At 39.2% G+C, this 24504-nt stretch overlaps 1 protein-coding gene across 9 annotated transcripts in view; it reads left to right on the top strand.

The window, feature by feature from the left end:
• chd9 (chromodomain helicase DNA binding protein 9) overlaps positions 1 to 24504 on the top strand; it is a 286738-nt gene that overhangs the window by 235869 nt on the left and 26365 nt on the right. For 5 of the 9 annotated variants that reach the window (XM_041192748.1, XM_041192749.1, XM_041192752.1 and 2 more), the window contains 8 exons: positions 1831 to 2030; positions 6435 to 6594; positions 6954 to 7043; positions 14293 to 14396; positions 20857 to 21010; positions 21509 to 21566; positions 21779 to 21815; positions 21928 to 22135. In XM_041192748.1, the coding sequence (XP_041048682.1) occupies positions 1831 to 2030; positions 6435 to 6594; positions 6954 to 7043; positions 14293 to 14396; positions 20857 to 21010; positions 21509 to 21566; positions 21779 to 21815; positions 21928 to 22135 (1011 nt within the window). The remainder of the gene's footprint in view (positions 1 to 1830; positions 2031 to 6434; positions 6595 to 6953; positions 7044 to 14292; positions 14397 to 20856; positions 21011 to 21508; positions 21567 to 21778; positions 21816 to 21927; positions 22136 to 24504) is intronic. The other 4 variants (XM_041192754.1, XM_041192751.1, XM_041192753.1 and 1 more) reach the window with 1 other exon arrangement.

The raw sequence follows: 24504 nt of genomic DNA, 5'->3' as shown, positions 1-24504 counted from the left end.
TGACATAGGAGACAGAACACCAAAAAAAAAATTATGAATACGGAATGAGTCATGCCTTTTCTTAGACTTGCCAGAGTTGATATCTAGCCGAAGGGGATCAAAGCATTTTTAATTTTGTAGGGTTTAGTCCGTATTTTCTTTTTCATATATCCCCCTTTTTCCTCCGTGCTAGCTTTATTACTAGATAATTGCTTTCTTTTTGTAATTGTTGAGGTTCATGCCTGTTTCCTATTCATTCATTTTCAGATTCAGCCAACCTTTCGGTTTTACCTAGTGTTTTTATGAATGTTGTTTGAACTTATTGGGTGCAAACATGATGTACACTTTGCATATAATGACAGATCCTATAAGCTAATGTGGGTAGCCAAGCTTTTTCTTTGGTGTGAATCTAGCACAGAATGGAAGTTTATTTCAGGTAACCTAGTCACAAACTGTTGGCCAGCCTGGCAGAAATGAAACATTTGAAATGATATGTCTTTTGTTTTAAAAATCACCTCCGCCTACATTCCAAGTGATGGAATGTTTAATCATCATTTAACAGCTGGAGATTTTGTTTGTTGGTTAACTGATGTGTCACAATTTTGAGCAAAAGCATTCAACTCCTTCATATTTACTTGCCTCACCAGCAACTTATTTTGAAGCTGATGAAAAAAAACTAGCTCTTAAAAGCAGGCAGAAATTTCATGGATCTATTTTGAATGGTTTGTCTTCAGTTATTCACTTCCCTCAGGAGATGAGCCAGAACGTGATCAAGTGCAAGATTGTCTCATTTTTTGTCATGGTCAACGCTCTGGTGTGTGCGCGCTGTGGAGTTCAAACCACATATGAACTTTGAATCCATGCTTTCATTAATTTTTTTCATATATTTCACGCTGCTGCTGCTAACCACAGCTTAATAAATAAATTCTAAATTGTAAACCAATGCTGTAACAATGCCACAAACAGCCCTTTCCAAAGCTTTTGGCCCAGAAAATTCCAAATCAGAAAACCCAGCAAGCAAAAAAATATAAGCAATGAGTTCTGTTGGTTACATAAGCCTGACTTCTGAAGCTGATGAACTATTTATGACCCAAAGACTGCTCTTGGACATTCAGTCTAACAACCAGAATAAGCTTTATAGGAGAAACACTTCCTCCTCCTTGTTAACACTTCATCTTTGTTTCTCTCTCGGATGCTCTTTTTCCACACCGCCCCTTCGTTCCTTCATATTTTTGTTTGTTGCCACATCACTTCTGTGCACTCTGTGTCTTGTTATTCTGTGGGATGCATAAATAAAAATGTAAATTCTGATATTAAGATCCATATTTTAGATATTCTTTTTTATTTTCCACTTTAGTTAAATAACAAAATTAGTCCTCTACCAATTCAACTTCTCCAGCAAGGGCAAATTGTTATGACGGTTTCATTCCATTTTCAAATACCATGTGATTAGCTGATGAATGCATAAAGCTGCACTAAGCTTCACCTCACATTCTGAAACATCAAAACTCAAATTATTCTCTGAGAAAATCCCAAGGTAGCCTTCTCCAACCAAATAATAATGGCACCAAAGTTCCATTGCTGAGCATCTAAACCAAAGTAAAGATTCCTCTCTGCATGTTTCAGGCTGTAGAAACCCACCCCCCTGCCAGTGCCAGAAATTCCTCATTTGATCACGTGTTAGGACTAATAAACACTTGCACTCTCTCACCTCATGCATTAGAGGTATTGCAATTTTCAACATTAGTGAGAATTACAAAGTCAAAGCCATTTAAAGTGTGGTTGATGATTTATGGTCAGTCAGTGCATTTAAAAAAAAGTCTTTTCTGATTGGTTTTCAATGTGTTCCAGGTGGGACCGCTGGAAAGACATTCTATCACATGGACGGTTTAAGAGACGGCTAGTGGAACAAGATGTGGAAACAATTTGTCGTGCACTCTTAGTATACTGCCTTGCTCACTACAGAGGAGATGAAAAGATAAAGAGTTTTATCTGGGACCTCATTACCCCAACAGAGGATGGACAGACAAAGGAACTGCAAAACCATCTGGGTAAGTCTTGCCCAGCTGGCTTTTTCACTGGGCTCAGTGCCATAATACTTTTAGAAAGTTGCATTATAATTTTGCAATGCTAAGTGCCAAATGTAATATATAACTGGTTAATATTTTCAAGCAAGGCAACATGTTCAGCTTCATTTTCATACATTGCATGTGTGCATTATTAAGTATTGATTGCAAAAGGAATATATTTGTAAAATGATATATGAATTAACAGTCTGCAGAGTATTGTAAAGCATTAGTACAACAAGCATTTGACATGGCAAAGGGAGCAAGACTGAATACTGACTAGCAATACACCAGAGTGTATTGTTCTGCCCTGAATTCATATCGCAGCTGTTTTTGGAATTGTACAAGACAGTATGGGACTATAGTTTTTTTTTCATGTCAGGGAAAGCAGAGCACCAAGCATGGCTACTTAATTACATTCATGCATCTCTGCTCCCTAGTTTTCAATTTAGTCTTTTAAAGTGAGACGAGAGCATGGGATTATCAGCACTTTTGCAGGATTAAAAATCTTAGGCAATTCAGAAAAGAAGTTCTTTTAAAATCTGACTTTTTTTCTGAAGAAGCCTACTTTATATGGTTACAATTATACTACAGCAGTTGTGAAGCCCCACAAACGACGATGCCACTTTCTGCTTGGATATCCATCGGAAGCTTAAAGCGTACATTGCATCCCCTCAGATAAGTCCAGGTCAGCAGAAGATGCCACTCTGGCACACTGGCTGGAGCTAAAAGCTACTAATTAAATCTTGTTTCAGAGTAAATCAAAATAAGAACAAGGTACTATGGTTATCTTTGGTACTTTTATAAATGCTTGTTGGTAGGTAAATAACAGTCCACTGAGCTTCTCAAAGTACACATCATTGCATTGACTTATGCCTTAGTGTATTAATTGATACAGGGTTGTGTAGCATCTATGCGGTGGAGTGTGTTAACCTGACTAGAGGTTCCAACAATTTCTGGCTGCAGAAATCAACATAAATTCCAAGTCTATCAGGATAGTCTCTCTCATCCCTGCCTCAAGCAGTACAAGCACTCCTTAAGGATGAAACTAAACTGTAAGAGTCTGGTGAGCAGGACGTAATACTGGGGCAAGCATTCCAGATAGTGGCAAAAGAGATGGCACTAATAAATACCGTAGACATGTCTGTATTTAACCTTACAGAGGTCTGTGATAGTTGAAAATACAATAGGCTTTCAATATAGGTATGGCTAGTCTTTGCAGCTTCCATTAATTGTTGATCGATATCATAGAATTCAGTCCTAAACAGTGATATGCATCTCCTAGGAAACTGCACATTAACTCGTCCTGTGATTAATCTACCATTCATAACTTCAGTTCAACAATTACTGTGGAAGTATTGTACATTTTCATAGGCAGCAATGAATTTCTGATGTAACTTGACTCTGGTGTCTTCAGATATATTCATACATAGTTACATGCACAAAGACAGAAGCAAATTAATTTAACTTTGCCTATGTTTAACATAGATTAAATTTTATATAATCAAATCTTATTAGAGCCCTGAATGAATCGAGCTTCTGTATACCTTTTACTCCTTTCCTACATAGGTAGCTAGAGGCTAGTGATCAGAACTCTGGAAACTACATGGAGCTCTGAGTTCCCTGACTCAGTGCAACTGGACAATATGACGACGTTATCTACTTGCAGTCCTTTTGAAAGTTTGTGATACTGGTATAACTGCAGTGTTAACCTATCAAAATACCCTATAGGATATCTTGATGAAGACCATGTCCTATGTGAAGATGTGGGACCTGGATTTGAATATCAATGTTGTCTGTCATTTCCACTCAGCCTTCCTTGAAGCAATTATCAGGCCTGGTTGTAAACAGTTTCAAGTATAGGGAAGCTACCTGCTTGATGGTAGCCAGGAAAAATTGGCAGTAATTTCATCTTGAGTGACATTTTTGGGATGGTTAAGATTTCTGTTTTGACACCATGGAGATAAAGTGCCGTTGATCACAGTGTATAAGGCGACCCCATTTTTTTGGCTCAAAAACCATGTTTTTGCATATACTCACATAAGTTGACACACACACACACACACACACACACACACACACACACACACACACACACAAACACGCAAACACACACACACACAAACACGCAAACACACACACAACACCCCCCCGCCCCCCATGTTTTACTTGCCTTCTACTGTAAGTCATGCATGTGATTGAGCAGGCAGTACAGGCTGTGTTGCGAAGAAGATGTGCAGGAGTTTAAGACACACAGACACACACACACACACACACACACACACAGCAGACTGTGCTGGCATGGCAAGTGATGAACAGAAATGGGTCTTCCAGCAAAAACAATGAAGTACAAAGATGCTTTCAAGCTAAAGGTTGTAACATTTGCTAACTCACCAAATAACTGTGCTACAACGAGGGAATTTGGTGTTCATGAAAAACTGGTGTGAGAATGAAAGGAGGACGAATCCACCCTGAAGATGATGTCCAAGGCCAAATGTGCAGTCAGAACAGGGACCAGCCACTGGCCTGTTGTTGAGAAGCAAGTATCGGAATGGGTCCTTGAAAATCATCGGAGCGGTTAGTGTCACCAGAAATGAAGTGCTAATATTATATAAATATATATTTATATGCACTAAAGTGGGACAAATCAAACCTAGTGCAGCAAAGATTTCAGAGCAACACGCTGGTTGATGTAGCTGCTTTATAGAACAAAACAGTCTAGTATTGTGATAAAAGATCAAAATTATTCAAAGACTACCAAGAGACCTCAATGCCAAAATTACCAATTTCCATCAGTTCAACATTGGCAAAAACTGTGAGTACCCATTGTGTCACATTAGCAACATGGTAAAACCTCTATGAAGTTCAATATTCCCAGAAGCCAAATTGTGGAGTGCAAAGGTTCGAAAACAGTTCTAATGAAAATGACAGGACATGAGAAGACACGATTCACGGTCATTGACCTGCATGGCCAACGGAAAGAAATTAAAGCCTATGGTAATTTTCAAATGTAAAACCATGTCGAACATTAAGTTTCCTGCAGGAGTTTTTGTGCATGTCCATGACAACAGTTGGAGGGATCAGAATGGAGTGCAGTTATGGTTAGATAATGTGTGGAATAGATTTCCTTAGTGGCTTACGTAAAGAATACAGCTTATTAGTGTGGGACATGTTCAGATTCCACATAACCGATAAGATCATGAGGCGCCTGTGAAGAAATAACACCACATTGCAGTTGTACCAGTTCAACCTTCAGTTTTATGCCTCAACAAGCTATTCAAGAGTCATGTTTGCGCCAATTGGAATAGGTGGATGAATGACAGTATATGTGGTGTCACATTGGTGACATAGCCTCTGAGCACACGAAAGCCGAGAACAGGAAGTTGCCTTACACTATCTGTGCTTCACATCGAATGTAGTAGTAAGCCAGTCAGGTGCAAAGCCAAGTTTGTCAATAGAGATAGGGTTGGGCTCAGTTGTGACTCTTTCCATTGTTGAACAGCCTGCTAATGCTCCAGGAGACTCCTGTATCAACACTAACTGTTTGTGTGACATATTGGAGTGTGTCCAGCATCCATTGAACTGTATACCACTAATCAACCAGTGGCTTCAGGAAGTAGGGGGAAAAGGGTGGAAATATGTGTGTTGCCCTGCTTAATATTTTGCGTGGCTTTGTTGTCAAATCATGAGATGTTATTAGTGCACAAAGAGCCATCAGATCGTTCAAAAAATGCAGAATATCTAATTCAATGGACGGAGAGGAAGATGATTTGTTGTGGAGTGATGATTCTGAAAGCAAATGCGCAACATCTGATCCAGAGGTTGATCCTTATGATGTCATAGCCATAGCGACTCAGCATGAATTTGATGAACTCTGTGCCAGATGCCAAAATGAATTTAAAAGTTTTAAAATGCTTTGATTGTATTTAAAGGTAACTTTATACAATTAATTCATTCAGTAAACCATACCACATCAATTGAGTATGAATTACTGGTGCTTTTTTCACATTTCAAAATGGCGACCACCCACACTGGAGGACCATAGTTTATACTCAGTGTATAAGTCAACTCTAGTTTTTGGAAGGATTTTTGGAGGCTTACAATGTCAACCTATATGCCACCATCTATGGTGTATAAATTTGTTGTAGGTAAACAGCGATTGTGTTGAATTTAATGTGAAAACACAAGCAAGGTGAGCTCATAGAGACCCTTCTATGCTGTGTTGATCTGTGACATGCAAATAATTTGGCTGCATCATCTCACTGAATAGCCTCATTCCTGTGTAAATATACTTAAGCTTGAAATTAACCCTGTCTAACCTGTTTTCCATTTTTTCCTCCCTAAAACCATATTCAAAATTAAGTTTTGTTCTGGACTCTCTCTTATTAGGTTTGTCTGCACCAGTCCCAAGGGGCCGGAAAGGGAAGAAGGTGAAGATCCAGGGAAGTACATTTGACATGCAGAAGGCTGAGTGGCTCAGGAAATATAACCCAGAACACCTGCTCCAGGATGATGGCTACAAAAAACATTTAAAACATCACTGCAATAAGTAAGTCAGGCAATCGCTTAATACTTTCCGTACTAATTCTTTGATTCTAGTAACATAAGTATTTTCTCTACTGTTAAAGCTTTCTACTAGTGATATTTATAAGAGTGTTGAACTGAGTATGGTGCACAATTGTAATGACATGGCCAGTTTATAAAGATGCATCTGTACTTTTTGACTACCAAATAAGGGATTGTATTAACGAATACAATAGACGGCTAAGGAAGATAAACTGTTTTTATTTCGAGTTCATCAGCTTGTGTCTTTTTCCCATTAATTGATATAACATCTGTCAAACAGCCTTACTTAATAATAGCATTGTGTGTCTAAATTACATTTTTTATTTGACTGTTGTTATTCAGGGTGCTTTTGCGAGTAAGAATGTTGTATTATCTGAAGCAAGAAGTAATTGGTGACCAGTTGGAAAAGGTGCTTGATGGAGTAGATGCTAGGTAAGAATATTTGTTATATATGCTTAGAATTGAAAAGCCTAACCTGTAATCTCAAAGTTCATAAGACTGTTCATTAGCACCAATTCTATTTTTCTTGCAGATTAGGAATCATTTCAACCGTTTAATCTTCCATGATTAACTGTTTCTTGAAACAAGTTCTTACAGTTTCAGTGGACAGTTGAGCAACCAACAGTAACTTGCATTTATATAGTGCCTTTACAATCATAGAAACTTACATCAGAGAATGAGGCAATTCGGCCCATCATGCATGTGCAAGCCTTTTGAGAGACCAGTCCCGATGGTCCAAATCCCACTTTTTTTGTCTGTAAACCTATAAGGTCCTCTTCATCGAGTCCCTATCCAACATACTTTTCTTAATAGAATCAGATTCCATCACCACCTTCAGGTAGAGCATTCCAAATCTGAATAACTGAGTGAAAAAATTCTCCTCATCTTCCATGCAGATCTTTTTGACAATGATTTTTAAATCCATGACCACTGGTTGTTGACTCGTTTGCCAGAGGGTGCTTTTTATTCCTTCTATTCCATAAAAATATCTCATCTTGAAACCTCTAATAGATCACTTCTTAACCTTTTCTGTTCCAAGAAGAACGATCCTCCAAGTTTAACATAGAAACTCTCCCAAGGTACTTCACAAAAGTGTAACCTGACACTAAGCCAGAGAGATGGTAAGTAGGAAGGGAGACTAAAAGCTTTGTCAAAGAGGGAGGTTCTAAGGAGGGTTTTAAAAGATGTAGAGAGAGGATGAGATGTTTAGGAAGGAAATTCCTAAATTACAGCTGAGATGGCAGAAGAACAATCCAAGATTGGGCAAAAGAACTAGCAGCTGTAGAACAGGCCATCATGAAGACCGCGTAGTAAGAAAAAAATTGACCTGCCATAGTGAGGAACTCATTCATTTTAAAAAGGTATTCAATGTATGTAGATTTTTTTAAATGCATTAATAATTTGTTGACTAATGACAAATTAGTTACAAAATGCCTAAATTAATAACGAAATATGATGACTAAATCCAGTTAAGTGGTGAGTAATTTAGTTATGTTTGATAGTTTACTGAATCATTTAGCTTTGACTAAGAGCTTGGTTAATTATAAAACTGATTTAGAAATTTAAGGGGTGCAGAAATTCTAGTTGAACTGCTGCTGTGTTTCACTGTTGTTGGTGTTAGGTCCCCTGGTTGGCTCTGCTGTCAGAGTTACCATTGCCTGTGAGTACAGTGTATCTTTCGCTGAATGGCATTTGAGTGGATGTAATGTTTTCTGCAGCAGATATGTGAGTAACTGAGGCTGTAAATTCAGTGCGCCACTGAGAAGCAACGATCATGTACAGACAGCCTGGGTAAACAGCAGTAAGGGTAGTTTAGCTTTGCACTTGCACGAGGTCCTACAGAAATGTTGCCACTTTGTTGTGACCATTGCGCAACAACATTGAGCTTTGGGTCATGAACGTAAAGAAGTCCAAACATATCAAACCTAAGGCTGTACTGAAGAATCGAAGCTTAGGGTTTTAATTTGTGTATTGTAAATTTTATTTTGAGATACAGTTGAATCAATGGGGAGCCAACCTGACAGCTGAGGACTTTGGTGTTTTCTCAGGGATTTGAGCGTTAGCCGTTATTGGTGGTCTCTAGTGATTTGTTGCTTTTTGGTGGGAATTTTTTTGTGTGGCTCATTTTCTTAAAATGTTGAGTGACTCAATGTTTCTGTCAACATTAATGTTTTTTCATTAGTTTTTTGTGAATGAGACATGTAAGCTAATTATTCATTGGCCCATCAATCTCTTCCCTGGTTTCTAGAAACACATGTCCACGTCTTTTGTACACTGCCAGATTCAAAAGCAAAAAATAAAGAAATGCAAGACTTGCATATATATATGTATATATATATATATATATATATATATTATATATATACACACACATATATATACACACACACACACACACATAGATATATATATATATATATATATACACACACACATACACATATATATGTACACACACACACATATATATATATATATACATACATATACATATACCTATATATATATACGTATACATATACCTATATATACACACACACACACACACACACACACACACACACACACATATATATACATATATATATATATATATAGAGCGTTACACGACCATTGGACGTCTCAAAGCGGTTTACAGCCAATGAAGTACTTTTTGAAGTGTAGCCACTGGAGGAAATATGACAGCTAATTTGCACTCAGCAAACTCCCACAAACAGCAATCGACCAGATAATTTACTTTTTGTGATGTTGATTGAGGGATAAAAATTGGCTGGGACACCGGGGATAACTGCCCCGCTCTTCTTCAGAATAATGACACAGGATCTTTTATATCCACCCAATCAAGCAGATGGGGCTTCAGTCTAACATCTCATCCAAAAGATAGCACCTCTAACAGTGCAATGCTCCCTTTGTACTGCACTAGAGTATCAGCCTTGCTTTTTGTGCTCAAGACCTGGAGTGGGATTTGAACCTGGGGCCAACCATCTTCAGCTGCTTCATCAATGACCTCCCTTCCATCATAAGGTCAGAAGTGGGGATGTTCGTTGATGATGCACAATGTTCAGCACTGTTCGTGACACCTCAGATGCTGAAACAGTCCATATCCAAATGCAGCAAGACCTGCGCAATATCCAGGCTTGGGCTAAAAAGTGGCAAGTTATGTTTATGCAGCACAAGTACCAGGCAATGACCATCTCCAACAAGAAAATCTAACCATCACCCCTTGATATTCAATGGCATTACCATCGCTGAATCCCCCCACTTTCAACATCCTTGGGGTTACCATTGACCAGAAACTGAACTGGACTAGCCATATAAATACTGTGGCTACAAGAGCAGGTCAGAGGCTAGGAAACATGCCATGAGTAACTCACCTCCTGACTTCCGAAAGCCTGTCCACCATCTACAAGACAAGTCAGGAGTGTGATGGAATACTCTCCACTTGCCTGGACGAGTGCAGCTTCAACAACATTGAAGAAGCTTGAAACCATCCAGGACAAAGCAGCCCGCTTGATTGGCACTCTTTCCGCAAACATTCACTTCCTCCTCCATCGACAAACAGTGACAGCAGTTGCACCATCTACAGGTGCAGTTGCACTGCAGAAACACACCAAGGCTCCTTAGGCAGCACCTTCCAAACCCACGACTACTACCATCTAGAAGGACAAGGGCAGCAGATACATATAACACCACCACCTGGAGGTTCCCCTCCAAGCCACTCACCATCCTGACTTGGAAATCTATCGCTGTTCCTTTACTGTCGCTGGTTCAAAATACTGGAACTCCCTCCCTAACAGCACTCTGGGTGTACTTACACCACAGGGACTGCAGTGGTTCAAGAAGGGACTCACCACCAGCCTTGAGGGCAATTAGGGCCTAGGCAGCGATATCCATATCCCATGAATGAATAATAAAAGCCTTGTAATTCAGAGGTGAGTGTGCTATCAAGTTGTGTGTTGAACCATAGCTGACACACAACTGTTAATCATATAAAGATATGTTGCTGAAACTCTCTTTTGAATGAAGCCTTTCTTTTGTAGTTCTATGTTTGGCCAATGAGAAAAGTATGACTGATAAGTTCCACTGTTGCAAGATAAGCATTGCTAATTGAGCCCTAGGGTAAGACTTTTTAAACCATGGCTTGTTTTAAGCACTGTGATTGATTTATGGGAATAATTAGCTAGTAGGCATTGCAATTGTGCAACCATGAATGTCACTACAGAATAGTTTGAAATTGATCATTTTTTTTTGAGCTACTGACTTTCTCAAGTTGATTTTTTAAAAAAAATTTAATACTGACTTGCTTGTATTGACCTCTGGAAAGAGTCCATTTTGCTCAAAACAGGAAAATATTTCATTGTGTTTAGAAGACTTTGAGGTGCGGGGGGAAATCACTATCTTGCCACTGACCTTTAATTCTCACAAGCCTGAGGAACCAAGCAGAAAAACTTGGTTTTATTAAAATTGAAAAGAAGTTTTTAAAATATTTAATTCCTAATCTTCATAAACTGAAGGACAAATGCACCAGTGCTCTAACCCAATGTTTTTTTTAATTTTCTTTATGGCTTCCTTTTAAAACCCTCGGGCAAAAAGCAGCTGACCTAAAATTTAGTATTTTGTTTCAACTTCAGAGTGTGGATAAAGATAATAGATGTCTGAATTGTGTTTGGTATGTGAAACTGTCTGCCCATTTTTTGCACAATGTATTCTTTGAACCTATTCCATCAAGGCTCTCCCTCTGTCACAGCACTGAACTAACTACAACCAAAGTCACATTTATTTAGAGCCCAGTTAAGGGAATGGCTCAGTCTTTAGTTTGCTGGGTATGGGGAGAGGCAGCTGAATAGGTGGTCTTAATCCTAGTGACAGAAGTCCACGAGGTCCTTAAACTTGTTGCTGAGGTAACTTGGGGTAGGGCAGAGATGTTTAAGGAGACAGTTGGTAGTTGTGAATTTATTTCCTAAGTATGGATGCAGAAAGAAGTAGGGTTTGAAGGGAGTGAAAGTTGTGGATGCTAAAGTCAGAGATTGCATCCATGAGAGTAGCAAGGCAGTGGGCAATGACCAGGTCCAGTGGCTCGCTTTGACAATCGGTGGGAGAGTTTATACAAAGTGAAAGGGTCAGGAAGACAAAAGGTCATTGAGTTCATAGGACAAGGAGAATAGAGATGGAGATTGATGGAGAGTGAATAATTCACAGTGCAAAGACTGAGGGAGGAAATGAAAGAACATATCTGGAGGTGCTTGAGGTAGACAACAAGGATTTGAGAGGTGATGGGTGAAGCAAACTGAGATGCTTGAAGGAATAGGAAGTATTAGAGGAGTAAGGAAGGAGACAAAGACATGATTAGTGATTGTGGTCACACCACCACCACTGTAGTTTAGATGTGGCCAGTGATGGAAAATATAGCCAGATGAGGAGAATTCATTAAGCACAAGATGTCACTGCATCTGAGGCAAGACAAAAAAAAATCCTGCTTGCTGTGAACTAAATAGCAAAGTTTCTTGTTTTCTAAACGTGTTAATTAAATATAATAGCATTGAAGCAGTTGTGTTTACTGTATTTGTGGAGTATTTGCATCTGAATATTTCAACACACATTATATACATGCAGGCACCATAGGACCAATTTATTGTGTTCTCAGAACTTAACTTTCATCACATGCCAAACAAACGGTAAATTTAGAACCCTAAATATGATCACACACCTTGTTAGAATTTTAAGGCTGCCCTGCATTTTTGTGCAATACACAAAATTAACTACTTCAAATTTATTTTCTCTTTTTAAATATCTTTCCACAGTCCTACCATTGACTCACTGTCTTTGTTGTTTTTCTACTATGACCTTTTCCCTTGGTTTAAATCTCCATTTTACTACATTCCCTCTTACATTTTAATAATTGTGGTCTAACATGACATCAGACAAAATGCAGCTAAAGAAAAGTTAAAGCAGATGTACTTGATTTTCAATATTTCCCTAAGTGTACAATTACTTCAACACTGCTCTGATCAAAAATAAAGAAAAATGCAATCAGTGGTTTTGAAAACTTGCCAACGGTCAGAATAACAAACACTTATTGCTTTTGACAACTTTGAAAACTCATCTTGAGGGAAAGATGCTAAGCTTCTAGATTTATTTTTCCCTAAAAAAAATGGCAAGTTTCCTTTCTTTTAATGCAGACTTGTGCACTAACTAATAGTGACTTACCTTTTAAAATCCTAAAAATATACAAGGAATTCTGAATTTCTGAAATACTAGCCAGCATTAAAAATGTAGTGCCCCTTTGGAATCAGTGTACAATGCCTCAAAGACTGCAATTAAGTTTTAAAAAGTGCTGCTGTTTTCAAAATTTAGTTAGCTAGAAATTGTTCTTTGAAGCTCTGAACCATAGGGCATCTATTTACCAGATGCATGTTTCTCATATTAGCACAGGGCATGACCTTCCTGTTACCCTCAGTCAAGCTTAACTTTTCAGTGGGTAAATGTGGCAACACTAATCCTGCACTTGCAAAATTTTTAAAGCTCTGTAATATATACAAACACTCAATTCAAGAAAAAAAGTCACCCAACTATATGCTATAGATTAGAATTTCTTTCTGCCTCGTAAGAGTTAAAAGTAGTTTGCTTCCCCATTTAAAAGCAAACCTGCATTTTTAAGTTTTGAATAATTGTATTTTAGATTTCCTTCACAGAGGTCACCAGCTCCCAGATGAACAAATAAACTGGTGACTTGCTGTGTAAACAGCAAAGGATGTAGAGAATATTCACTGTTGACTTTTGGGATGGCTTTCTTCCTTGACTGTTGGGAAAATATCTCTTCTTCGACCATCAATGGCCCAGTCAGATTTAAATACTAACCTTTGAGGGATTCCAGATGCAAAGTTATAGGGTCCACTATTTTCTGTTCATACTGAGTCAATAGCATTTAAAACACACTAGCTTTTAAGCAGTTGGCCTTGCAAGATCTTCTAAGGTTAGCTTAATTGTTTAATTTATGACAAGCATGCAGTTTCTCTATATCTACCTTATTGGATCCTTTTATCTATAACACCCCTCAACTTTCTAAACTCAAGGGAAAACAAACTAAGTAGATTTAACATGTCCTTATAAGCCCTCTATCATTTTCATGATTTGAGCTGTACCTCCTCCATGACCTCCTGAGGTGTCTTGCTTGAAACTGAGCACAGTACTCCAGATGGGATCTGACCAAGGCTCCAGTTCCTTTTGAGATGATGGCCAGCAACCAAAACACTATTCTTTATCGCTGTCAAGTATATTTGCATCCACTTTTAGTGATTTGTGTATGTGGACACCCAAGTCCTTAGCTCCTTCACAATTCCTAGTCCTCCTTCGTTTAGAAAATATTTTGATTTTCTTTTTTGAATCCAAAGTGGATGCCCCCTCACTGACCTTTGCATCTGACTTTGAATGTTAGAAGTGGGTACATCTCAGCTGGTCAGTTTGGTTGTGGATATATGTACAGGAATACAAAGAATTGTAGTTCATTTTGACAGGGAATGTGGAAGATTACAGGAAAAATATATTATGTATTAAAAATGGTAATCTTATAAAATTATTCTGGTGAAAGTCCTTTAATCAGTGATCTAATACACAATTTACTTTCTATAATCTTGCCATTGCACAATTTGGCAGTTGATTGAGCTTGCCTCTGTTTCCTTAGTGAAATTGACATTTGGGTCCCTGAGCCTGAACAGTCTGAGATCCCTGCTGAGTGGTGGGATGTGGATGCTGACAAATCGCTGCTCATTGGAGTCTTCAAACATGGTGAGTTAAAGTTGGTGAGACAACTTTGGAATATCAAATATTTCCTGTACTACCTGTGGTATCCCAGTGGAGTTTTCAAAAAAGAGGTGAGGGAATCAAATAATGGACAATCATCATGCAGTCAGACATGGAGATATATACATACCCAAAGTAAAATAATTTAAAACGCTTGCATTTGATATCTTAACATCTCGTATTAACACCGAATTATCTTAAATTTTATTTCTTGGGATGCGCGCAACAACTTGCAAAGCTTCAATTATTGCCCTTTCTTAGTTAGCAATAACGCTATCTTCTTGAACCAATTCTTATGGCCATGGCCCTTTTTTCCTGGTGCTTGGCCATACATTATCGGACTTATTCAATTCAATAACATATCAATAACAACATTTCAGGGCGGAATTTAAACATTCAGTCTCTGAGTCGCTAGTCCAATACCATAACAAGTAAACTATCAGACTCGGAGAGTTCACGTTAATTTCCCCACAATGGGTGTCACAGTAGTCCCCAGCAGCATTTCAAATTAAGTAGTTATGAAAACCCTCATTCTGATTTCATTGGTAAAGACCTATTGTATAATATACTGGTTCCCAGAAATAATCTGGATCCGGGACCTTTGTGAGATGACGTTTCAAATGTATCCCTCCACTCAACTAGTAGAGTTTTAAAGATGTAAACATACGAACATATGAATTAGAAGCAGGGGTGGACCTCTCAGCCCCTCAACCCAGCTCTGCCATTCAATAATATCATGGCTGATCTGAATTTAACCTCAACCCCACATTCCTGCCTACCCCCCATAACCTGTCACCCCCTTGTTAATCAAGAATCTATCTGGCGCTGCTTTAAAAATATTTAAAGACTCTGCTTCCACCGCCTTTTCAGGAAGAGAGTTCCAAAGACTCTTAACCCTCAGAGGAAAAAAATTCTCCTCATCTGTCTTAAATGAGCAACCCCTTATTTTTAAACAGTGACCCCCTAGTTCTAGATTCTCCCACAAGAGGAAACATCCTCTCCACATCCACCCTGTTAAGACCCCTCAAATTTTAAAGGTTTCAATTAAGTTGCCTCTTACTCTTCTAAATCCCAGTGCATACAAGCCTAATCTGACCAGACTTTCCTCATAAGACAATCTATCCATTCCTGGCCTTAGTCTGGTAAGCCCCTGACCTGCTAATGCATTTACATCTTCTTTTAAATAAGGAGACCAGTACTGTACACACACTACTCCAGATGTGGTCCTACCAATGCCCTGTACAATCAAAGCATAACCTCCCTACTTTTGTAATCAATTCCCTTCATAAATTATAACATTCTATTAGCTTTCCTAATTACCTGCTGTACCTGCATGCTAACCTTCTGAGATTCATGCACTAGGACACCCAGATCCCTCTGAATCTCAGAGCTCCTCAATCTCTCACCATTTAGATAATGAGCTTTTTTATTCTTCCTACCAAAGTGAACAATTTCACATTTGCCCACATTTTACTCCCATTTGCCAGATCTTTGCCCACCCACTTAACCTATCTGTCACTTTGTAGCCTCCTTACATCCTCTTCACAATTTATTTTCCTACTTATTGTTGTGTTGTCAGCAAATTTAGCAACCATTCCTTCAGTCCCTTCATCCAAATCATTTATATAAATTGTAAAAAGTTGAGGCCCAGCACTGATCCTTGTGGCACACCATTTGTCACATTCTGCCAACCAGGAAAAGACCCATTTATGGCAACACTCTGCCTTCTGTTAGCTAGCCAATCTTCTATCCATGACAATATGTTGCCTCCTACACCATGAACTTTTATTTTCTGCAATAACTTTTGATGTGGCACTTTTATCATATACTTTCTGGAAACCTAAGTACAGTATATCCACCAATTTCCCCTTTATCCACAGCACATGTGACTCCTTCAAAGAACTCCATTAAATTGGTTAAACATGATTTCCTTTTCACAAAACCATATTGACTCTGCCAGATTGCCTTGAATTGTTCTAAGTGCCCTGCTATAACATCTTTAATAATAGCTTCTAATAATAGCTTCTAACATTTTCCCTGTGACAGATTTAGGCTAACTGGCCTATAGTTTTCTGCTTTCTGTCTCCCTCTCTTTTTGAATAAAGGAGTTATATTTGCTATTTTCCAATCTAATGGCACCTTCCCAGAATCCAAGGAATGTTGGAAAATTAAAACCAATGCATCAACTATCCCACTAGCCACTTCTTTCAAGACCTTAGGCTGAAGTCCATCCGGACCTGGGGATTTGTCAACCCACTGCCCCAACAATTTGTTCAGTACCACTTCCCTGGTGATTGTAATTTTCCCGAGTTCCTCCCTTCCATTTCCTGATTTACAGCTATTTTCGGGATGTTACTTGTGTCTTCTGTAGTGAAGACTGAAGCAAAATACCTGTTTAATTCATCCGCCTTCTCCCAACTTTCCATCATCAATTTCCCAGACGCGCTGTCTATAGGACCAATACTCACATTAACTCTTTTCTTATATAAATATCTATAGAAACTCTTACTGTCTGTCTTTATATTGCTAGCTTGCTTTCATACTTTAATTTTTCCCTCCTTATTAATCTTTTCGTTATTCTTTACTGTTCTTTATATTCTTTCCAATCTTCTGACCTGCCACCTACCTTTGCGTAATTATATGCTTTTTCTTTAAGTTTCATACTGTGTTCAACTATTTTAGTTAACCACGAATGGTGAGCCTTCCCCTTGGGATTTTTCTTTCTCACTGGGATGTATACATTCTGGGTATTCTGAAAAATCCCTTTAAATGTCTGCCACTGAACTTCTATTGACATATCCCTTAGTTTCACTTGCCAGTTCACTTCAGCTAGCTCTGCCTTCATGCCCTCATAATTGCCCTTATTTAAAGTTAAAATACTAGTCTTTTCTCCCTCGAAATGAATGTAAAATTCAATCATGTTATGATCGCTGCTATCTAGTGGTGCCTCCACTAGGAGGTTATCAATTAATCTTATCTCATTGCTCAATACCAGGTCTAGTATAGCCTGCTACAAAAACAAAAATACCTGGAAAAACTCAGCAGGTCTGGCAGCATCTGCGGAGAGGAACACAGTTGATGTTTCGAGTCCGAATGACCCTTCAACAGAACTAAGTAAAAATAGAAGAGAGGTGAAATATAAGTTGGTTTAAAGGTGGGTGGGACAGGTAGAGCTGGATAGAGGGCCAGTGATAGGTGGAGATAACCAAAAGATGTCACAGACAAAAGGACAAAGAGATGTTGAAGGTGGTGATATTATCTAAGGAATGTGATAATTAAGGGTAGAAAGCAGGACAAGCAAGGTACAGATAGCCCTAGTGGGGGTGGCGTGGGGTGAAGGAATCAAAAAAGGCTAAAAGGTAGAGATAAGACAATGGCAAGCCATTCCAACACTCCACCCTGCTCTAATGCCCACATGTCCGTCCTTGGCTTGCTGCATTGTTCCAGTGAAGGTCAACGCAAACTGGAGGAACAGCACCTCATCTTCCGACTAGGCACTTTACAGCCTTCCGGACTGAATATTGAGTTCAACAATATTAGATCATGAATTCTTTCCTCCAACCCCACCGATCCCCTTTCCGATCCCCCTCTTTTTTTCCAATAATTTATATAGATTTTTCTTTTCCCACCTATTTCCATTATTTTTAAATGTATTTCCATCCATTGTTTTATATCTACCTTTTAGCCTTTTTTGATTCCTTCACCCCACCCCACCCCCACTAGGGCTTTCTACCCTTAATTATCACATTCCTTAGATATTATCACTACCTTCAACACCTCTTTGTCCTTTTGTCTGTGACATCTTTTGGTTATCTCCACCTATCACTGGCCCTCTATCCAGCTCTACCTGTCCCACCCACCTTTAAACCAACTTATATTTCACCTCTCTTCTATTTTTACTTAGTTCTGTTGAAGGGTCATTCGGACTTGAAACGTTAACTGTGTTCTTCTCCGCAGATGCTGCCAGACCTGCTGAGTTTTTCCAGGTATTTTTGTTTTTGTTTTGGATTTCCAGCATCCGCAGTTTTTTGCTTTTATCCTAGTATAGCCTGCTCCCTGGTTGGCTCCAGAACATGCTGTTCTAAGAAACTATCCTGAAAACATTCAATGTGCTCCTCATCTAGGCTACCTTTGCTCATCTGATTTGTCCTGTCAATATGTAGATTAAAATCACCCATGATCATTGTTGTACTTTTCTGCCAAGCTCCCATTATCTCTTCTTTTGTACTCTGTCCTACTGTGTAGTTATGGTTAGGAGGCCTGTACACCACTCCATGTGACTTCTTGCTTTTTATCATTCCTTATCTCAACCCAAACCGCTTCTACATCCTGGTTTCCTGAACTTCGGTCATCCCTCTCTAATGTGCTAATACTATAATTAATTAACAGAGCCACCCCTCCATCTTTTCCTAACTTCCTGTCCTTCCTAAATATCACATATCCTTCAATATTCAGGTCCCAATCTGTCATCCTGTAGCCATGTCTCTGTAATGGCTATCAGATTGTACTTATTTATTTCTATTTGTGCTATCAGTTCATCTGTTTTATTTCGAATGCTACATGCATTTTGATATAGAACCTTTAGTTTTGTCCTATTATTTTTGTCACATCTAACCTTATCTGCTGATTTACTCTTAGATTTGTACTCTGTCCTTTCCCGTCACAGTCTGTTTATCATTTCCCATATTAGTACCTGTCTTTCTTGCCTTGTCTTTACTCTTTGGTTTACCACATCTTCCCAGGTTTGATCCCTTGCCCCCATTATTCAGGTTAAACCCTCTCTATTTCCCTGGTTAGGCTGCTTGCAAGGACACCAGCCCCAGCACGGTTCAGGTGTAGACCGTCCCAACAGATCCCACTTTCCCTAATACTGGTGCCAAAGCCCCAAAACCCACTTCCCCCATACCAGTCCTTGAGCCACACATTCATTTGTCTAATTTTATTTATCCTATGCCAATTTACACATGGCTCAGGTAATAATCCAGAAATTATTACCTTTGAGGTTCTGCTTAATTTGGTGCCTAGCTCATCATAATGACTATGCAGAGCCTCCTTCCTCATCCTGCCTATGCTGTTGGTACCTACATGGTCGATGACCACTGGATCCTCCCTCTCCCACTGCACGTTCCTCTCCAGCCCTGGGAAGATGTCCCGAATCCTGGCACTGGGTAGACAACAAAGCTATCTGGACTCTTGCTCTTTGCTACAGAGAACAGTGTTAATCCTCCTTCCTATACTGTCCCCTACTAGCACTATATTCCTTTTTGCTTCCCCCCGGATGGCTTCTTGTACCATGGTGCCATGGTCAGTTTGCTCATCCACCCTGCAGCCCCCATTCTCATCCAAACAAGCTGAGAGAACTTCAAAACTATTGGACAATTATAGAGGCTCACACTCCTGCTCTCTAAGTCCCCTTATGTGCCTCACTTGCAGCCACACCCTCCTGTCCCTGGCCACTGACCAAATCAGAAGACTTAATCCTAAGTGGTGTGACTGCCTCCTGTTATAAATCATCCAGGTAACTTTTCCCCTTCCTGATGTGTCGCAGAGTTTGCAGTGCAGCCTCGAGCTCAATGACTCTGAGCTGAAGTTCCTCAAGCCCCAACATGTTTGCCCTGGATCACAATGTGATCCAGGAGCTCCCACATGCTGCAGCCTTTACACATCACCTGTCCTACCATCCTTAATGTGTTTTAAATAATTACTTAATTATATTAATCACTTATGTTGCTTTCTTATATATTTTATTAACTTGACCACGAAATTATGTACTATTTCCTTAAGAATAGAAAAGAACTTACTAACTTACCAGATTCTCAATAAACAGTTAGCTCCTTTCCCTGTAGTAGAGCAAGAACCAATTTTTTGGGGTGAGAAAGTTAAAAAGTGGAAACAAACAACCTCCCCTCCCCTCCCCGAACTCCAAGTCTGCACTCAATTAGTCAGCTGCACTAAAGAATCCTGAATTTATGGTAAACTAAACTGGGGCTGAAGCAACCAGAATCAACCAGTTAGCTAATCAATTACTCAGCTTCTACAGCTAAGGATGAGCTAAACTGCAAGAAAGAACTTAGCCGGCTTACAGAGTACTTTCCAGTTACTGCTAATTACAGACTAGATTAGATTTTAAGAATAAAATTAACACTTAAAACTCCCCTCTCACCAAACTGCAAGTCTTCACTTAGTCGGTTGTACTCCATAAAAGAAAACAATTGTTAAAACCATTTTGATGTTGGGGAATGCACTCTCATGTACAACAAAATGCTGAGGTGGTGAATTAGCTAGAGAATTTAAAGTACAGAAAAAAAAACTATTTCCATGTAATTTGTATGTAATATATGTAGTTTTAAGACAGAATTAATTAAAATGAATACATTAATGTTAGTGTAAGGTCTGGTCTCATATTATTCTCCCCTAACAGATCTTTGTTATTTGCTATTCGCAGGTTATGAAAAGTACAATACAATGAGAAATGACCCTGCACTCTGTTTCCTAGAAAGAGTTGGCAAACCTGATGAGAAAGCCATTGCAGCAGAACAGAGGGGAAATGATACCTTTGCCGATGGTGCAGAGGGGTACGGTTACTCTCAATCAACATGGTGAAGTGGTTAAAATTATTTTAAAGCATTATTTGTCTACCTTTCCATAATATTGTGGATTCCTTGTTTTAAAATTTGCTTGCCTCAGTTGGATGAGTATAATGGGTTTTTGGATACATCACTTGATGGGCTGCCATTCAGAAGCAAGGTATTCCAGGTCTATTAGGAAATGGCAACACCTGCTTAGCCCTCGTGAATCATATCTAATGTTGGCCGATTATGGAGCAAAATTAAGGGTGCTGGAGAATTAATGACACCCCCACATTGTCCTTCTGCTTAGTTGATGATGATGAACGATACTGAGTAACCTGCAAACAAGTGAGAAGATGGTTGTGGGGTTGGGTTCCATGTGTTAGAAAAATTAGAATTTTTGAGTAGTTAAACCTTTATCTCTCTCTATCTTACTTTTCTATATCATATATAACACTACTGTCTATAAACTTGAAAAAAGTATTATTAGTTGATAATATTCTAATTAATCTATGGGTTTTCTAACAGGGATGGTGAAGATCCAGAATATAAACCAACTCAACCATTATTCAAGGATGAAATGGAGGTGTGCAAATGAAAAAAACTTCTAATATATGTTATATGCTACTTTGTTCCTGAGAAAAACTGATTCTTTGTAATTGTAATACAGTATTACTTAATAGTGAAAATTAGTTTGGCATTGATTAATAATTCTTAACTATGTACAAATCTTGTTCTATTTATTAAAATTGGGTGTAACTAGCTCAAAACAATTCTTCTGAAACATTTCTATTTTAGGATGCTGCATCTTCTCCTGGGGATCTAATAATTACAGGTGAGAATGAAGATTTGATGATTTTTTTGTTGCAACTAGATTTAAAGATATAGATCTTTTAGATGATTATCGTTTACTTGAAGATAAAAGGTTCCTTTCCTTTTCATCTTAGACGGCCCTTTGGGGGAAGGTGATCTGCTGTATTGGCCAACGGCATCTGCTTTAACAACACGCCTGCGTCGACTTGTAACCGCTTATCAGCGCAGTAATAAGAGAGAGCAGGTTAAACAGGAAGCGCAAACAAAAGGAGATAGGAGAAGACGGCTTTGTGCTGACACTGTAAAAGCAAAGGAGGCTGCTAAAATCGAGAAGCAGCAAAGGTACATGTAGGAACAATCATAGTATCAAGTCAGTGGAGATTTCTCAAATATTGTTTCCTGTTTAAATGGCATCTTCATTTCAAACTACAAACTTGAGGAAAGTAAGCTGGCGGGACTATAGGGAAAGAGCGGGAGAACAGGATTGATTAGACCGCTCTTCAGCGGGCCACCATTTACTTGATGGGCTGAATAGCTTACTCCTGTGCCATAATGTCTCAGACTTTCTTTAATGCTAGGTCATTTACTCCATTGATTACAATATTGTTACAATTCCAGTTCTGGAGAACTGGAGTCCTTAATAACAAACAAAGAAAATTGTTAAATGGAGATATTTCTGTACAATTTTTGAAAAAATCTGCATGCTTGATGCTTGTTCACCACTGAACATTTTTTTAAACCGAATTTCAGTTGAAACCTACAAAATGTGTGCACCTTTTTGCCATATTTACTATATTACACTTTTCATACTGTAGGAATCTAGTACTTTCCCTGCACAAGTATCAGTTTGTTTTTTTGACAATACATCAGCCAGTTCGCTTTTCTTAATTCACCTGTTAACACCACCTCTGAGCCCCAGAACATGAACCTCAGCATATGAAAGCCATCAAGCAACGCATGTTTTCCCAAGATTGAACCATGACCACATGGCTAGTCGCCAAGTTTACTCTGCAGGGTTTGCACCCTCACTGTTACCTATAATTAAAGTGGCAGTTGCTCTCCAAGCTAGGATGAACAAGTTTGCCAAAATCCTGTGCCTACTGCATAATGGCTTGGTTGGATGTGTTTGTGCCTATGGCGAGATATCCAATGGCTTTGCGGTAACCAGGGGCATAAAGCAAGGATGTGTCATAGCTCCCCAGCTCTTCAATCTCTTTGCTGGATTGTTTCAAGAAGCCACCAGAGACGTGCTTGCTGGCATCGACATTAGGTTCCTTTCAGGAAAACTCTTCAGTCTCTGCACTCTGTGTGCCTCCACCAGATTCACAGTGGCAGTAATCAGAACTTCTGTATGCAGAAACTTCTCCTTGCTGTGGGCAGCTGGGGTAAACACCTAGACTGTGTTAAATTCTCGAGTACTTTCAAAAATTTTGGTCTTCAAATCTGTTTCTCCAAGACCAAGATTTTGTTTCAGGCAGCAGCAGGCACATTCTATGAAGCACCAGACATAACCGTTGATGGCACCAGTCTCAACGTTATGGAAAATTACCATACCTCGGTAGGTAGGGATGCCAAAATTGATGGAGAAAGCAAGCTCTGCCTATGATTAACTGCATGATCATGTCTGGAAGCAGCATGGCATTAAGCTGAAGACTAAAATCAAACTCTACCAGGCCATTGTCGTAATCACCCTGCCATAAGGTGCAGAACCCTGGGTCTGCTATGGGCATCACACCAAAGCTCTGGAACAGTTTTACCAAAGACATCTGAGGTCCATCATGAGAATTTGATTGCAGGGCAAAATCCCAAACAACAAGGTCCTTTATCATGCTGGACTCAACAGCATAGAGAACACTCTCCAGAAAATTAAATTTCGATGGGCAGACTAGATTCCCACATTGATAGCTACAGAATCCCCAAGCAGATCTTCTATGGGAAACTGTCTCAGGGGAAACAACATCAAGGTGGCCAGTACAAACAATACAAGGATACCTTTTTTGTTCAAAAGAAGAGTATTACAAACTTGTGCATTGCAGACCACTTCTCTTGGGAAAACACCGAAGGAGGTGAGCACTGAAATTTAGCTCCGCATTCTTCGAGGACCATCTATGCCAAACTTGCAACATCAAGCATTCCCAGGGGAAGGCCAGAGGTGGCACAGCTGAAGAAGTTCTGCCAAGCACCAACAATGACAACATGAACAGCCAGTTGAGGATGTCCATTCCGACCCTGCATTGGACCTTTCAGTCATGGGAGGACCCGCAGAAGAAGTTACTTTTACAGCTTGGACATAATTGAATGAGCAGTCAATCACTATAATCAAGGTGGACCGCAATTCCCTTTTATACAGCTATTGCCTATCTCAAAGGGCCCACCATCAAGCTTACCATGTTCATACCATATCAAACCGAAATCAGTCCAGTCTACCTAGCAGTTCTGCATGTAACAGAACAGAAGAATGAGTGTTACACAAGTTAGTGTTGAGGGAATTTCAGTGTACACATATGGAAAACCGTCAGGATGGTGAATTGCTACGTAACAGACTGGGAGAGATTGTTCACAAAAAGGCCTGTACAATGCACTGGTGCTTGAACAAAAGAAAGAATTTCTCAGTTTAGCACTTTGTGGGAATTGGCAATAAAATAACAGACCCTCAAGTCTTTTCACCATCCATCTTCACTAGTGAAAATCCTGCCCAAAGAAGATCCTTC

The sequence above is a fragment of the Carcharodon carcharias genome, chromosome 7 (genome assembly GCF_017639515.1).
Source record: "Carcharodon carcharias isolate sCarCar2 chromosome 7, sCarCar2.pri, whole genome shotgun sequence".
Taxonomy (NCBI): domain Eukaryota; kingdom Metazoa; phylum Chordata; class Chondrichthyes; order Lamniformes; family Lamnidae; genus Carcharodon; species Carcharodon carcharias.
This window is presented reverse-complemented; position numbering and strand designations above follow the sequence as displayed.